This window comes from Odontesthes bonariensis, chromosome 12 (genome assembly GCF_027942865.1).
Source record: "Odontesthes bonariensis isolate fOdoBon6 chromosome 12, fOdoBon6.hap1, whole genome shotgun sequence".
In the NCBI taxonomy this organism is placed as follows: Eukaryota; Metazoa; Chordata; class Actinopteri; order Atheriniformes; family Atherinopsidae; genus Odontesthes; species Odontesthes bonariensis.
In genome coordinates this window covers 21666132-21683810 of record NC_134517.1, presented here as the reverse complement: position 1 = coordinate 21683810, position 17679 = coordinate 21666132, and the positions used below count along the sequence as shown (strand labels likewise).

At 39.7% G+C, this 17679-nt stretch overlaps 1 protein-coding gene across 2 annotated transcripts in view; it reads left to right on the top strand.

Moving 5' to 3' along the window:
• The first annotated feature begins 5431 nt into the window (after positions 1–5431).
• Positions 5432–17679, top strand: part of rapgef4a (Rap guanine nucleotide exchange factor 4a) — a 39522-nt gene continuing 27274 nt past the window's right edge. Inside the window, exons 1-4 of one of the 2 annotated variants that reach the window (XM_075479659.1) lie at positions 5432–5610; positions 10198–10340; positions 10455–10543; positions 11498–11644. In XM_075479659.1, coding sequence (XP_075335774.1) covers positions 5543–5610; positions 10198–10340; positions 10455–10543; positions 11498–11644 — 447 coding nt within the window. In that variant the 5' untranslated portion in view covers positions 5432–5542. The remainder of the gene's footprint in view (positions 5611–10197; positions 10341–10454; positions 10544–11497; positions 11645–17679) is intronic. The other variant, XM_075479660.1, reaches the window with a different exon arrangement.

The following is a 17679-nucleotide window of genomic DNA, read 5'->3' as shown; positions in this document are numbered from 1 at the left end:
TACAACACCAGAACAATTTACAGGAGAGATTATTTACACTATAAATGTTACGCAACCAAATCTGTAAAAGGTGCCATTCTACAAAGAAAGAGGCCCTGCCTGACAACCTTCCAAATAGTCTATGCAATGGTCTCACCATAGTAGAGATTGCTAATGTAATATGTTACACATTAAGTTCACTTGTGTCAGTAGGTGCAGCCTACCACTCCTGTAAAAGAGTTGGAAAGTCTGTAATGTCTACTTTTGCCAGGTGGTTTGGGTCGTGTATGAAATGTAAAACAAACCCAAGTGGAGGTTTGAGGTGAAATGAGTAGATATTGAAGGGGCAGAGGATACATTTTAGAATATGCATTATAATTTGCATCGTAAAAATTATCCACTGTTTCGGCTATTTGAGACGTTTTTTGTTTACTCTGACCAATTTCCAAGACAAATTTGCCTTTTGACCTCTAACTACTAGAAGAAGAATTTGTCATTTGTAACACCGATGACGGCTTGAATCAACATTGTTTTTCAGGCACCTCAGCCGGCTCACAGTTGCACTGTTATAGCTGACTGGGACATCTTCATAAGGTAGTGTAGTTGCTAATGTTTTAAGTTCGATCCCGTTTTTTACACATGACAAATCAGAATGTCTGAAAAAGGCCTTTTGCTTTGAACAGACGAAAGAGTCCCAGCTGCTAGAAAGGTGCAACCAACTGCAAGACAGGTTTTTTAACACCTATGCACAAAGACAAGTCAAATGGCCTTTTTGATATACCAAAAACATTGAACAGGAAACAATCATACGGGAAGACAGGTGCACATTAACTAAACTCCCACTTATTAACGTTACTCCAAAACCAGTCTGAACTCTAATGTCACAAATGCATGATTATAGTGACTGTAGTTACAGAATAACAAAAAGCAAGTCAATTTACCTACTGAGAGTACATACGGTGTGACCTCAATAAAAACAGGTCACCAGCAGAGATTCTACCTCCTTTATATCGTGGCTCTGGCCGCCATTAGTGAATTGGGACATTTTTTACATTTCTAATTCACCACGCAGAAATGATCCGTCAAAGTGATTCCACGCTGAAGTTTTTACTTTTTACATTACAATTAAGTTTCCAAAGACGACTTGCAATGCGCCGTGAGTCAGCTCGTGCTCTGCATATTTGACATCTACTGTATTACTGCTTAAGCAAGCTGGTTTAATGCAGGAAATAAATACTTTAAGGTCCGCCACAAAGAAACTGAGCGACGGCATAGTCTGATTTCCTCAGTGGCTGAGAACCTACATTGCAAAAATATCATCCAGTCAAACTGACCTAGGAAACAGACAGGGCATCAAGTGGGAGAAGATACATTTTCATGCCTGCTTGTATGGTTATCAACCGGAAAAGTGTTTTTGAAATCATTCATCAACCATAAAAAAAATCAAAAATAAGGTGAACCTTGATTGCTTCTGAATCCCAAGTTTTAAAAGCAAATTTATCAGGGGACATCTTCATAGATTTAGAATGCAATTGGGATTTATGACCATGTAGACATTTTCAAAAGACTTCATGTATCAATATGCAATAAGGATGGTAAATATTGATTAACAGAAACCAGACTGCCGCCAGATCCTTGAACAGATGGTGATCTGAATACAAGTCACTTTTCGTCAGCATTGTCATCTTTTTAAGTAGCCTAAGGAGTAATCCCATTTACAATTTTAATTGGACAAAACATGAAATATTGAATGCCCAGCACCAAAAAAAAAAAAAACACCTGACAGTGTTACTTGAGTCTTGCTCATCAGAATCTCCTCAGAGCTTTTTAAGAGAACATTATTGTATTTTGGGCTTGTTTAGGCCAGCATTTTTAAAATGGTGTCTTAAAGTGTTCAATGAGACGTCTCTGGAAAAGTCCCAGTCCTCAGGCATTTCCTCTGGAGTTATCTGCCCTCACATTCCATCTGAGACGTGGTTATCTGATATGTGAAGTCTAATGTAGCTTCTAATACCCTCTCACATGCAGAGTTCGGGTGAGCTCTTGTTTGTTACTGTACAATGTCGCTTTCAAAGGCACTCTGCGCGTATTTGTTTTATGTAAATCAACTGACATTTGGCCACCATGAGAACATCAAAACTCCGAATGGCATCAATCACGAAGCACCCTGCTTTAAACATATTTTCCTTTTACGAAAGAACTGTGTTTGCAAAGCTAAATTTAATCTCAAAATGATCATCTGACAATAGTGACCAAAAAACAAATGAACCCAAGCTTGACCCCAAACATATTGTGTCATTTAAAGGCACAAGTGCACAACAGTTCCACATACCAGCAGCCTCTCCACATGCTCGCCAGCATTTTGAAATTATGCTGCGTGTGCACATGCATTAGGGTTGCATGTGTCCGTGTGTTTACCATTTCGGGCTTGCAGGAGCATCTCCTAGCAACTGCAGGTCTAAAAAGCAATTCAGGCCCGGAGCCTGGGGAAACATCACAGCCAAGTGGTCCCTATAGAAACATGTCAAACAACATAGAATGAACAGGAAAAGAAAAAATGGAAGAAAAAAAAGGAGCAGACAATCCGCTCAGGGTATTCAGTGGAACCTTTGAGACAACGTCTGACACTTCGTCCAACTGGCCACTACCATAGGAACAACATTATCTCTACACCTGATGTCTGTCTTCATCACTCAGATATGCTTTTCAGTAACATATAGCTGATTTACATGCAGCTAGCAGAAAATATTACCCAATATTGTTGATATTTAAGCACTATATATGCAGAATACATTCAGTTATGTGCAGTTTTTTCTGCATCTTTGACAGAAGACTGAGATCCATTGTTTGGTGTATGGACGGGTGGCATAAAATACCAGTAAATGTTTAGTGCGCAACAAACAAACAAACTGCTGTAGAGCATGTTGACGCGTTCACACATTGTTGTGTGGAGGTCTGTGTCGCTCAGATTTGACGCTCTGCAGCATTACAAGAATGCGTGTTTGGTGTTGTGCATGTCCTAGCTTGAACTCAGTTCCAGTATTTACTCCGTCAAAAGAGAGCAGAACTGTGATGGAAAGTGTAAATGAAGAAAAGAGACGGGCGATGACAAAATCAGTTTAAGGTCAACTGGGCAAAATTGTGATCTTATAGGACAGAGTGAGACTGAGGACCAAACCTGAAGTTCCAAACCTCTTTTCAACAGAAAACACAGCAGAATACTCTTTGTTTTTCCTCTCTGCTGCTGGAGCAGTGAAACAACTTCATGCACCGATATTCTAGTATTCTTAACATCAACAAAGACAATGCTGCCATCTTGCTACAGAGAAGAGAATTGGATTTTAAACATCAGCGTCAAAAGATAAAGAATTTGTAGCTTTAATAAAAGGCCCAGTTTTACTTGGATTTGATCATCTTAAGTGTTACTGACAACATATTCTTCACATATAACAAAGACAATGTTTTTTTCAGTGTGGCTGCATTTTTGATGCTCTGTACTGTATATAAATGTGGAAAATTAGATAAAAATCTTCAATACCAACTTCAAAACTCGGGTATCAGTACAAGGCATCAGGGATCAAGTGATGAAAAAGTAACGACGATGTTTCCAGCACAGAAGGCATTGGTGCTCCAAAGAATTTCTGTCTCTGTCGCAGTTTGTTGTCAAGGTAACCAAGAGAAACCAACCACCTTTTAATCATGTGGCCTCTTCTTACAAAGCACCATTTTTTTCATGGCCATTAAGGAACATATTTCCACTTTATAGGCAGTCTTATTCCCAACATGCAGTTCAGTTATTTCAGCCATTTACAGCTGTTAGTGTTTGCAGCTAGTGTGAATTATTTGCTTGAGTCCCTGTAAACTGTGTATGTTTTAGATGAGCTGTCATGAAGTCACTGCCATGTCCTCTTTCTCCTCTTTCTATGCTAATACATTGCAGTAGAGGTCACTCGTTGTGCTGAGTGGTCAATTTATTTAAGCCTCGTGTGTCTCTTCCATATTCCTGCTGCTGACAACTTCCAGTTGCCTCGTGGCCACTGTATCAGTCATCCATCACTTCTGGACACGACTTCTTCCTCTATCTCTTGATTTCGCACCAGTTTTTGTTCATTTCCAGCCTGGGACTTACAATCCCAAGCCCAAAAGGGTTGGGAGATTGTGTAAAATGTTAAAAACAGAATGGAATAATTTGCTAATCTCATAAGCCAATATCTTATTTATAATAAAACATAGAAAAAAATGTCAAATTCTGAGGGTGGGACACGGCTATTTTTGAAAAAAAAAAGATCTCAAATACTCATCTTGAATGAGATGGCAGCAGCACATCTCAGCACAGTTGGGAGGGAGCTGGAAAAGTAGGAAAAGTGAACCATATAGGCAGAGTCTCTCAGAAGTGAAGACGGACAGAAGTTAAGCGAATCAACAAAAAACTGTCGACAAATTGTGGAGTAACTTCAGACTAATGTTCCACAGTGTAAATTATCCACAGAACATAATATAATCAAAAGATTCAGAGAATCTGGAGACATCTGTGCGCAGACGGAGCTCGGTCAAAAATCAGTACAAGATGCCCTTGATCTTGGGGCCCCTCGGACAGCTCTGCATTAAAAACAGACACGATTCTGTCATGGACAGCAGCAGGAACACTTCCAGAAATCACATCCTGTGAACACTGTTCACTGTGCCACCCACATAGGGAGGTTAAAGCTCTATCACGAAAGCAAAAGCCACGTGTGAACAAATTCAAGAAAACCAGCATGTTTTCTGTGCCAAAGCTTATTCTAAATGAACTGATACAAAATGGAACTCTGTTCCATGGTCGGATGAATGGGAACTCTTTCACGTAACCTTTGGGTGCTGTCCTCCTTGTTGTCAACTTGTGACCCTCAGTCAAATCAGTCAAGGTTTCAATTCAAGTACCAAAGAAGATTATTGTACACCTTTATCAACCATATTCTGTAAAAAAAAAAAAAAAAAAAACCCGAATGTATTTGAATGTATCTGAAACTTATACAGTGTAATTCACCACCACTAAAATAAATCACATGAAGGTTTGTTGAGTTGTACTGGTTTAAAGTAAAAAGGTTTCAGTAACAGCATTGGAGCACGAGCACGTCTGAAAACTACGAGAAGTTCATGAAAACACTTTTCTGAAACAGATGGAGGGTAAACCAAACGCAATAACCTTCATGGAGACGGGATCATTTGCATTTGACCCACTGTGTTTGAAGCTACACCCGTTTCACTCAATATGTCGAAAAACTGCCAATGCAGACAAAATAGCTACCTCTATGTTTTAACTCGAAAGTCAGAGTAATCTCTGGTCCGTTGACAAGTGTTACCGGTAAGTGTGACGCATCCTCCCCAAACTGCTCGCAACAAACAAGCCGCCTTTAGTTGGCCCCGCGTTTGCTCGTTACGATCTGAGGTGAGCAAACACAATAAAGACTGTCAGCGGCGAGTGAGAGGAGGCAGATGAAACGGTGTTGTTGGTCCAGCCCTCCACTCCTCTCCTCTTCCTCCTCCTCTGCAGCAACAGCAGGAGCATCAGCAGGATCGCACCATGGTGGCAGCGCACACTTCTTCACGCTCGTCGGAATCTGCTGCGTGGATTATTTGTCTGGATAAGAGGTAATCCATTATTATTATTATTAGATTATTATTATCATTAATGCAATGCCATCAACTTGTTTTATTGGCCAACTTAAGGAGCGATTTGATATTTCTGCTATTTTCGTTCCCCGCTCCAGAGAGCTTGGGCGTTGTGTTTCAACAGCTGCATTAGAACACAGGCTGCATGGGCTGCTGTAGTTTTCATTTCACGGCGGAACTAAGTGCACCGGAGCCTGAATTAGTGCATCCTTGGGAGCTCCAAGGTTACCGCTTATGTCACGTGCTCACGGTGCCTTTGACCTGCTGTTGGCTTCACGTTTAAACAAAGCCCAAACAGTACAGGTGGCGATTCCAAGGCAGGCGGAATTAGAGAGAATATTGAAAAGTGTTTCTTTACAGTATGCAAATCACATGGTAAGTTTTGTAATGGAAAACACAGACTCACCCAGTGAATTAAAAGAGAAAGCAATCTCATCTGAATGCTTCTGGATTTAAAAAGGGACTCAGCCACACGTGTGCATTTCAAAGTGCAAAAATAAAGTACACAATTCAGCATGTACAGTTGGACACATCCCATTAACCTGACAAAACACCCGCTGGGTGTATTCCGAAGCATGCAGGATGCTGTTTTTGTTTCAAGAGTTTCTTAAATCAAAGTCAACATGGAGGAATGCAGGAGCACTTCCTCATTATTTTATAGACTATATTTAATGGAACACCTTTGAAAAAGTGGGGCACCTGTCCAAGAAAACCTGCAGTCAGCGGTGCAGTGGAGCCTGGAGAAGTGAATGTTCTCCTAATTTCAGATCTGATGTTTTAAAGAGGTCTGTCCAGCAAGCAATGAACAGCCTTGTAAAAGTCTCACACCATCATTATGTTTACTCAATAATCCATTAGCATTTGCACATTGCCACTTAACCTCTGCTGCTTGATTTTGAGGCGTAAGAGCATCAAGTTACTGCCTACAGGTCATGTCTAAACCTGACCAGCACTTACTTTTAACTACTGAATGTCAGAGTAATGCCCCCCTGAAACAATCAAACAAGCTTACGGCACATTACTGAATATAATATAAAAAATATACCAACATATACCCTTCACTTCACCTTCGTCTGAGCTTTTCATGAGTGTAACAGTGACATGAATTCCAATTCATGTCACTGAATAAATCTGAAAAAAAAAAAATGAAAAATTTTTTCCTATATTTTAAAGACATTACCTAAATGTCATCTAGTAGTCATTCATAATGTAAATAATTATATCTAAAGTGCACATTTAAGTGTGATTTGGTCTGATTATTACTTTTTGTATAAGTATTACATGTCATTTCTCACTAGTCCTGCTATTTATACACTTGCTGCAGCTGTAGCTAGACAAACCAAAAAGCCAGGGAACTATCTGAATGAAGCAAACCAACAATATGAGCTTCATGCACTCCTGACGCAGTTTGAAGCAGCAAAACCTTTCATGTGTCCCACCTCCACACCTTACTCAGCTTTATCCTATTCCACAAACTTTCAAACTTAATAGTTTAGGTTTGCAAAAGTTGTACAAGATTAATCAAGATTAATCACTTGCCTCTCATTGTTAGGGTTTGTTGTCTGTTAACTTATATCTAAATTCTGCTCCAGATCGCAGTTGAATGTACTGAATGCACACACCTGTCAGAGGAGGAAACCGTGAAACAACTGAAAAACATAGAATTTGACAATATACTGCAAACCCCACATCTTTCATCTCTATCCGTCGCAGCACTGAACTGCAATGCTGTGCCACGCACATTAAAGCGGGGTTTTTGTGGAAACCTTTGAGAGCAAGATGTTTATTTCGTCAAGATTTCTGATAGAAGGACAAGAGTTTGGTAGATGAAAACACCGGTTCATGCGTCAAACAGGCAGATTTGCAAGACCCATCAGGTGAAAAATGGGTCACTTGGATGCCCAGGGAGTCGAGAGAGAAAATGGGGGGGGGGGGGGTTGTATCACAAAAACAAGGACCAAAGTACAGCAGCTATAAACAGCAAAGTGATGCAGTGTGCCAGATGTGTTTACACAGCAATATCCCTCGGTTGGCTGTAGAAGCCACCTGCGCCTCTTAAATCAATTGGTTCTTCTATGACTCACTTTTTCCTAGCAAACGGTGTCTTCATGCTGTTACTTTGGGGCTAATCTGACAGTGCAGTGCAGTGGATCATGAGCGTGTATGTTTCCGCACGAGCCCAGTCTGGATGTGACAACTTTGCAGAATTTTTGGACTGAATTGAAGAGATGAGGGAACATTAGAAACAAGAGTGCCATTTGGATAAGCTGACATCCTCATACTTTAACACAGAGCTGTCACTCATTATTAGATTTGTTACGTCTCATGCTGTGAGTGCGCTGGAAATGAGATGAAATGGTCATAAGGTGTATCACTGTTTGCAGTGACACAGTAAAACAAGCAGACATAGGATGAAAATCCTATCCTCATTTGGACTTTCTGACTTTCAGTTGGAAATCTTTTTCAGTTTTGCTCTTTTTTGGACTTGGTTGGTTTCCAAAAACACTCCGGCTCTGAACTTCCCACACACCGCTGTGAATGTTACACTTTGCAGAGTGTGATATAAAGTGTAGAGTGCTGAAATAATAGGGGGAGAGATAATCTGAGAGAAGAAAAGGGGGTTCTTCCACATTTGATGTGACTGTGGGTGTGATTAAGAGCATTTTATAAAGAATACACTCTGAAGAGCCATTGTTGTACAGTAAAAACACTTCTACAATAGGTACAGTACAAATGTATTTTTTTAGGGCAACATTAAGCCGGAAGCAAAAGCTTGCTTTTCTTTTTTGAATTATTGATGCTGTTTGGGTTTACTTCTCAAATGATGGACGTTGACTCACAGGTGCTGTAAGCTACATTTCAAATGGCTCTGGATTCAAATGTGAGGCTGTGCCATGCATAAAAAAGAGCAGCTATCATGTAGGGATTAAATACACTTCTGCTGCATTTGATGTCACTGACACTTTTTTAGTTCAGACAAATAAAAAGTGGCTGAACCACAACTGTGAGCTCACTTAATACTCTAAGCAATTATCTGAATGTATCAGTGGTCTCCTTTTGGATGATCCACTGTATACACCGAATTGACGTCTAATTAATTGTTGAGCAAAACGGTGTCAGTGTTTACAATTTGAATGAAAATACGTCTCGCTCCTGGGCTTCGTGTGACTCTTAAAGTAGGCTCTTTCTCATCTCTGCTGTGTAACCCATATGCACCAATGCAGCTGTAGACCACACTAAGAAATAGGGGAACTGTATTTAACAGCGACAAGACTGCTGGGCTAAATAAGTTGTGATAAAATTAGGGCTGGGCAACGATTCAAATTTTTAATCTAATTAATCACATCATTTCCCTGATTAATCACGATTAATCGCATTTGTACGCAAAATCCAAAAATGAATTCAAAAGTAGTGTATAGCTTTTAGCATTTAGTTTTATTTTAAATGTGCTGCCATATGAATGAAAATGCCATTACATTTGTTGTGCAAACACACTTTTAACATCAGCATTTTTATGTAGTTTTACGTAGAAGCCTCGCTCCACTGTCTGTTTCGTTGAATGATTTGCTGCTATCAGTTCTGTGTTTTGCCTTTAAGTGATATTTTAGACTGGAACTACTACGGTGATAAGACAATTCAACTTGGCAGAGTTTACAGATGACTTTGGTTCTGTCGACTCCGCCGTCTGGAAGAACTTTAAAATGAAAATGGCCGAGTAAAAGTTCCGTACCCTTCTCCATGTTTGGTGGATCCGCCGATTACTTTTTTTTCTGGTTCCACAGCAGACAGCAACAGACATTTACAAAGTAAAAGCCTGTGAGCAGCAGACTTTTACAATAATAAAATAAATAATAAAACCTGCGCTAATGCACGATAAAATATTTGTCGGCGTTAAATAATTAACGAGTTAACGAGATAATAACGAGTTAACTCGCCCAGTCCTAGATACAATTAGACTTTTTTACTGATTATTCCAGCTCAACCTGTTTGGAGTGATACTCCAAGTTCTTCCTGTGCAGAAAGCATTCTGAGGAAGAGCTTTCCTCAGAATGAACAGAGCTTATGGAAGATTTTATGGAACGCTGAAAGCTCTAACGTCATTTCCTTTTCTCACTAAAAAGTGATTTGTTTGTTATGTAGTATATGCTTATTTTGAATTTGATCGTACCAGTATCAAGTCAAAAAGATAAACAATAAAGATTCTGAAGTTCAAAATATGTTATTGTCTTTTTGCCATTTTCAGACAATAGGGTTAAATAATCTGCAAATCATTGCATCCCGTTTTTCTTCACATTTTGTACGGCATTTCATTTTTTGGTCATCTAATACGTGATATTGTACAAGCTCTGACACAAAGGGCTTAACATAAAAGTAAAGAGTGGTACTGTGTGAAAATGAATGTGTTCTGTGATAGATTTCCTCTGCAGAGCTTCAGATTTTTAGAAATAAGGCCAAACTGCAGTTATGCCGCTTTGAATGACACAGGCTCTGTATCCTGTTCAGGTAGCTCATGTCTAATTTTAACTTAGTCTACACTGTGTGGAGTTTTAAAATGTACTTTTCCAGACCAGCAGAGCGCTCGAGTGAGGACGTTGACATAATCCTGGCTCGTCTGAAAAATGTGAAGGCCTTTGAGAGATTTCACCCCAGTTTGCTGCAGCAAATCTGCTTGTGTGGATTCTATGAGTGCTTGGAGAAAGGCATCACCTGTAAGTTGAACACATGTATCTGTGGGCAAAAATTGTTTTATTAAAGAGAATAAAAGAAAAAAAAAGATGTTTTTCTTACTTTGTAATTGCTTTAAATGGTGCTTTTGTTTTCAGTGTATCGCCAAGGAGACATTGGCACCAGCTGGTACGCTGTGCTCTCTGGTTCACTGGATGTGAAAGTGTCGGAGACATCAAGTTATCAGGTGCCGCTAAAACGATCCCCCGAGCATCATTTGAAACTGCAACAACAGCGTTTTTTTCCTTTTCATCCAGTGGTTTATTTGATCTAGACAGAAAAAGTAAATAAACTGCCATCAAATGCAACTACATCCTGATGAAAATAAGCTGGTAAAGATAACAAAAGGCACATGTTTAATTTACAGAGACACAATTTGAAAGTAGACATTGGCACATGGTTGTTCTTGAAATAACCGGGAGTTGGTCAAAGTGGTGAAAGTTTTGTGGATTTTGCTCCTTTCATAGAAAAGTTGGACCGAGAAATATTTTGTAGTAAACACGTGAAGCTGTGCTTTTGGATCTGCTGCATCTACGTACTGATTTTACAACATTCAAACTCAAAACTCAAAATGGAAATGTTTTCACTTAGGTTTTCCAAATGTTTCTTTTCTATATATACATTTAACAAAGTGAATAAGCTTATCTTTAAATACTTACCCTCTGTTGCTTGCTCTGAAAGATGGGGATGACACTGTTAAAAGGTGGCACGCTCTCCTCTTGTTTCCAGCATTGTACTGTCTATCTTAATGAACTAATTCGATGTGCTACTTCTTTTGTGACATCTGCATTGTTTTGGAGTCTTTCTGGGAATATTTGAGTTTTTTCTACCAGTAAAGCTATATTTGTTTCAACTCGTTTGGGGTGAAGGCTGTAAAGATTTTTAATCCATAGATTGTTGCTGAGAATGGTCTGGGTGCTGACTGAAGGCATTTCTTTGCAGATTATATTTGATCCATCTTTTCTTTTTTCTCATGTGCTCAGGGTATTGCCTCTAACTCCTCAAGTTCTGTTCACGAAAAACCTTTTTTCTTCAAATGGAGGCTGGGGATCACATTTACATTTAAGATTCTTGTCGTCCCACTGATGTTTTATCCTGCAGCAGGACGCAGTGTAGAGCGCCATGTGTACTTCTCTTGCAGGATGCTGTTACTATATGCACGCTGGGGACTGGCACGGCGTTCGGGGAGTCGATCCTGGATAACACCCCCAGACATGCTACCATTGTCACTCGGGAATTCAGCGAGCTCCTACGCATTGAACAGAGGGAGTTCAGGTCTCTGTGGGAGGTGAGTTCTGCTCCATGTGTATCAGTATCAGCCTACAGAAATTCTCTGGCTTCATTACAGTTATGAATCTCAGATATGAACCCAGGGCAAATGGGTGAAAATGCTGCAAAATGAATGTGGCATCTGGGTATTTTCTTTCAAATGCTTTTTTAGAATGTTATAAAATGCTGAAATCCTTCATTGTAGAAACAGAAACAGGTGAAATATCACTGTTTGCATATACTCAAAAGTAAAAGATGGCTGTTGTTTTTATGTGGTTAAAGTCAACAGTTGCAGATTTAAAATAGATCTTCACAGCCTCGTGGGTGGCTAATATACTGCATGCAGTGCTTTGAATTTATTCTTTAACCCATTCGGATCTGGTGCAACTGATGTGTGCGTTCACCTTTCAAGCCCTTATGCAAAGCTCATGTCCCATTGACATTTTCAATACACCAGAGCAATTATTTAAAAACTACTGATAAACTTGACGGCAAAGTTAATCATTTGCAATAAAATGGTATGTGTTTTAATGTTTCTGGTCTCCTCAGAGGCTGAGAAATCACATGTTTTAGTGGAATTCTTTGAAGTTTTACTGAAAACCTTTAGGCTTCAGTGCTTGATTATTTTGTTTCAGACAAAGGATTGGGTCATAATGGGTTAATTTCTGACCAACTGAGGTGGCTGCTTAAAGCCAGAGAAGAGCCACTTGTCCATGCCTGCTCATACTGCATGTGAAACACTGAATGTGAAAACTGAGAAAAAAAGAGCAGACTCCAAGCCAAAGTGTGGGTGTTGTATAGACTTGTGGAATAGTGAGGGTTGATTATGAATTCATTTAGAATGTCAGGCCCCTGGAATGACTAGAGCTGTCTTGTTATTAAACTGTAACCTTCTGCTCCCAAGTTTGTGGTTTCGGTCCAAAAGTCTGTTTTGCTTAGGAACCTTCCTGCCTGAATGAAATGACCCAGATATGACCCATATGGGAGGAGAAGCCAAGATGAGAGCGGTTTGAATAATCTACATGCTACAGAAAGGAGTTCCAGCGCTTCCTTACACCATGCCAATCCTTTATGAGAGAAAGGAGATGATTCCATTCTTATGGCCGCAAGTTTTATAGCAAAGCTCAATTATTTTCATCACGTCGTGCCGAACATGTGGATGAATATGATAACAGGAGGATGAGTAGCCTGTGACAGCCCTATATTTAACTTGTTAAAAATGTTCCTTTTTCAGTTATGAACTTTGAGAATAAAGTAAAATTCTATATTATCTCTAATATGATCTATATGACAGCATGTTCACGTAACAATGTGATAAGATTGCAATTGCTCAGTGATAACATAGCTCAGTGAAATGATGGTAAAATTCTCAGTGCAGCGTTGTCTACCATCTTTCCTTCACCCCATGACATTTTCAGCGAGGTCAAGGATAAGAGCCTAGGAATAGACGATAGGTGGGCTTTTTCTTTTTTTTTTCACAAGATGAAGTATTTATGGTTGTATTGGTGTGTTGGAGGTTTAGAAGTTTTGGCCACTAGGTGGAAGTGTAGCACAGGGGAGAAACATACTCTCTGGCACTGTGTGTTGACAGTTGACAAGTAATGTGCCTTATTTCAGCAGAGTCGTCCAGTATAAACTTAAAACAGGCTGGATTTTCACATGCAGTAACATTAAATGACTCTGACTTGATAACATCATGTTTAATTTTCTCAACTTTTGTTGCAAACTGCCAAAGAGAAAAAGCATTGTTTTGAACAACTCAAACGGGTGCACGCGGGTCATGCTGCATCACTCATCAGTGAAAGCCCTGCTCCTGTTGGCTGATAGATGCCATGCTGTGTAGAAGTCCTCTAGGCTCCCAGCTCTGCCTCTCAGTGCAGCTTGGTTTACTGGGCTGGTTTCCTGAGAGACACAGCCCATTTCCTTTGGGACCACAGGGCATCAGAGAGTTAGATTATTGGCTGTGTGTCTGTGACAGAGTGCTTGCTGGCAATATCGAGACAGGACACTTTGCTCTGGGAGTGTGTACACGTTATCCAGGATCACATAGAAAGACTGCTGTAAAAACATTTCACCTCTGCCCTGCGGCGACCTCGTCAGTAAGGTTGGTCTCAAACAAGATTGTACAGCTCCTGACTGTGGGGACCAGATTGTGCTCTCTTGTCCTTAGACGGTGCTCGACTTGGTTTTGTGTTGTAAGGGCAGACTGATGTGACTTTCAAGATGCTTTTTTTTCCTTTCTTGTTTTTAAATTGTATTTTTTGTACGCAATGTCTGAATGAAGAAGCAGACTCTTTTGTTTCAAATTCAGGTTCAAGGTTCTTATTTGTTACATTTACATTCCATACGTGCTTTCTAATTTTGCGTGGTTCTCTTTGTTAGATGTAGGTTGACCCAGTCTGGCATGAGAGTCTTCACTCCTCCAGACTTTTATCTATGTGCCTATGTGCCGCCTTTGGCCAGGCAGTGTATTTTTCAGCACTGATGGTGACTCCGCAGATATGCAAGTTACCCATGCCATCTGCGCTAATACACCCCCTCACTATAATGAGTGCTGGCTTTTGAACTGTGCTGATAACCAGCCAGATGATTCCGTTCCTCTTTGGCTTGAAGGATGCAATCTACTTTCCCCGAGAAAAATTAAAAATTTTCACATCACACCAAAAGACAAGTCCTCCATTTCATCAGTTTTTTGTACAATTTTTAATTAGCTACATGGTTTAAACTCCTGTAATAGGTTTTTTAATTTAAACTAGAAACAGCATACCAGTGTTTTGGAAAACACTGTAATTCAAATTACATATTTACCCTCAGTATAAGCCTGATTTATTGCATCGGCACCCATAGATGTATCTACTATTGTTGGATTAGCCAGATTTACTGTGTCTTTAGGGCTATAAATTCAAAATTCAAATAACCGCCACATTGATAGATTTCGCTGACCTTTAGCATGTTCCAGTTTATACAGCCAGTTCGCCCTGTCTGCCTGTGCAGGGTGTTTTTTTTTTGCTTTTGGTGTCAAACTCCAGACTGTTTCTGCCCCTTCTGTTGTCTGTGGAAGCAGAGTACCTCTGACTGGCCTGCTTGTCTCCTGCTTTATCACATAAAATTCGCCCGCTGCACTCAGGCTTGATTTAAACTGATCCGTGTTTTGTGGTGCATGAAAATTGCTAAGCTGCGTGAGGTCAGTATTCTTGCTGCTTACAGTCCAGGAATACAGCTTGATGCCGGCTGATATGGGAGCAACAGCAAAGAATAAATGCAAAGTGAAACAAATCAGGTACCAAGTTGAAGCTGAAGCTCTGAAAAGTGTGCCAGTGTGAGAACAGCATTGCCATGATGGCCCACAAGTGTGATCGTTCCTCTAAAGTCTTTATGTAAATGTTGAGTAAATAAGATGATTTATAGTAAAGATATGTGTGTGCTGCACATAAAGCCTAAGGACCAGCAGGAGCACTTATTTATTTCATCCGTATTTCATGCATGTAACTGCGGTTACGTATCGAAGTCACGTCATGCCCGAGTGGACCATTTGTGTCACTCGTGCAGACTTTTGTTATTCATTTCCACATGTCGCTGACTACTACAATTAGTACGACTTTCATGCCGCTTGGCACGTGACAGAAGCTGGATTCAGTTGCCTGGAACAGGCAGCCGTGTGCTTGTTTGTTTAACAGAGCAGACATCAGCCAAGCTCAGCATAAAGGGGGGATGGTGACCGCTGCTTTGATGACCTGATCATCAACTCACTCTTTACTTTGTTTCCTGCTTCCGATGGCCGCTGGGATTGAAATAACACAATAGAAATGTGTGTTCGAAAGGCTCAAAAGGTGGCTCTTTTGCAGACGCATCAGCTTGCTTGTGGCCTTGACGTGAAGCTTTGTTTTTCTGCATGAAAAGCGATGCAGATTACAAAAGAACACTTATACAGGCTTATGAAGTCCTCGTGTTTTTATTCGGTAACATGTTGTTTGTATGCTTGGGGCGTGTCTGTTGGGCGCTGAGTGAGATTGGTGCGTCTCTATAACCAGCCTATAGAAGCTGCATGGTGGGCAGCCAGTGGAGAAGGCTGATGAACAAGAAGTGGCAGCGATGCAACATGCCCTCTAGTACTTTAGGACAGGGTGTGGAGGAGGTTGGAAAAACGAGGCCAAGTATATCTCCTGATGGTGATTGCACAGTGGATACATGGGAAGGGAGAGCAGGTAGATTGCATGAAAAACATACTATTCCCTTTATTTTTACTGCTAAGAAAGGTGTTACATTAAAGTCCTAAATCTGAACTGAATATGTTTAACAAAACAAGCCCCATAGAAGTCATTATCATTTCTAGCCACGCAAGCCATGTGATTCTGTGGATTGAACATGGTTACTTCATTCATATTGTCCAAAGGATGGATCCGACTGGTAATTTGAGCTGCCTTATTTAGCTCTAATACAGACCATACATGACACTACAAACCAACAACAACAACAACAACAAACAATCAATTATTGTGTTAATCTGACTCAAACCGGACTTCAAGATCTCAGATGATCAGTCAACTTAAAATGCATCACCTAGAAGCTCAATAAATACAAGTCAGTGAAAGAGCAGTTTCAAATTTCAACGTCAAACTTGATATTCTCCTGAATAGAAAACTAGAAAGATGTTTTCTCGATTGTCTTGAGAAGCCAGCACACAAATAAAACATTTATTTGGTGTCTGTTCATCACCGGCTGCTACTGAATCAAATTTAAAAAAACCATATAACATTCAAATCAGGGGATGATGTTTCATTTAAGAATTTAGTTCAAAGCTGAGGCATTTCGTGTTCTGTCAGCTGGGAGTGACAAAGAGTCGGAAGCTTTTTATATTTGCTTATACTGACAAATGAAGGTTACCTCATAAACATTTTATGAGCGATTACCTTGTGTTTTGCATAATTTTACCATCTGTACTTGACACCTGCTCAGAATAAAGTTTTGAAGTGTTGGCAAAGAATCATTCATTTTATACATGTTCTTGATTTAAAAAGAAAGATTTCCATCCACACTGGTGGTACTTTTGTTTAAGAGGAATGTTTTAATTTGGGAACCTTTGTCAGTCATCAGACTCACAATGTGAGGCAACATGTTTAAATCCACAAGCAGCAACCATAAAAAATGCAAAATCTCAAACAGCTGATGCAAATACAATATTTAATCAGTCACTGGCTTAAGCATAATTGATATGCACATTTAACAACAATAAAAACACATTTTACTTCAAACAATGTTGCTACATGATCATATGAATGGTTTCTTAGTTCCTGAGGGAGTTCACTACAGCTGTCTTGTATCTCTTACAAAAACAAGGTCAACGATTAGGCGCCATCTGCTCTCAGTCCTTGAGAAAAATATGAACTCTATGATACAATCTGCACATTTTAAGGGTTAGATTGTTGGTGCAGTGGATTAGGACTGAGATTTAGAATTTTATCTGAATATAGATTTACAGAACTTATTAGGATTTTTTTCTTGACTACATTTCCAGGTCAGTTATAAAAACAGCTATCCACAACTCAGGTTTGACACACTACCTTACAGTAGCTGTGTGTTATTATACATATTTTATGCCATACCTTTAAAAAAAACCAAAAAAACAGGCCAGAATATAGAATTAAAGTTAATCATTGTATCGTTCATTCATTCCAAAGTACACAACTGTGTTTTTTTTAGCTTTAGCTCAACTTATTTAAGATCGGACTTAAATAAACCCGGAGACCGACACATTTTTTCCACCTTATCATGGCCTCATACTGAACGGAAAATGCAGAACTATTTTACAGTGCTCCATTTGAGTATTGTGCTTTACTTAGTTTACATGCTTGCCTTCTACGGGGGACTGCATCAGCGTAGAGCTCAACAAAAATCCTTCTGGTATTCTTTCAGTCACAAACATACAGTATTTTGCTCAGTCCACTTGTATGTATTTCTCCTCACGCTTGTATACTTTCATGTATTATGCATCCCTTACTCGCACGTCTTTACATTAGAACTCTTTCGTATACTGACAATGTGAATTTCATGTGA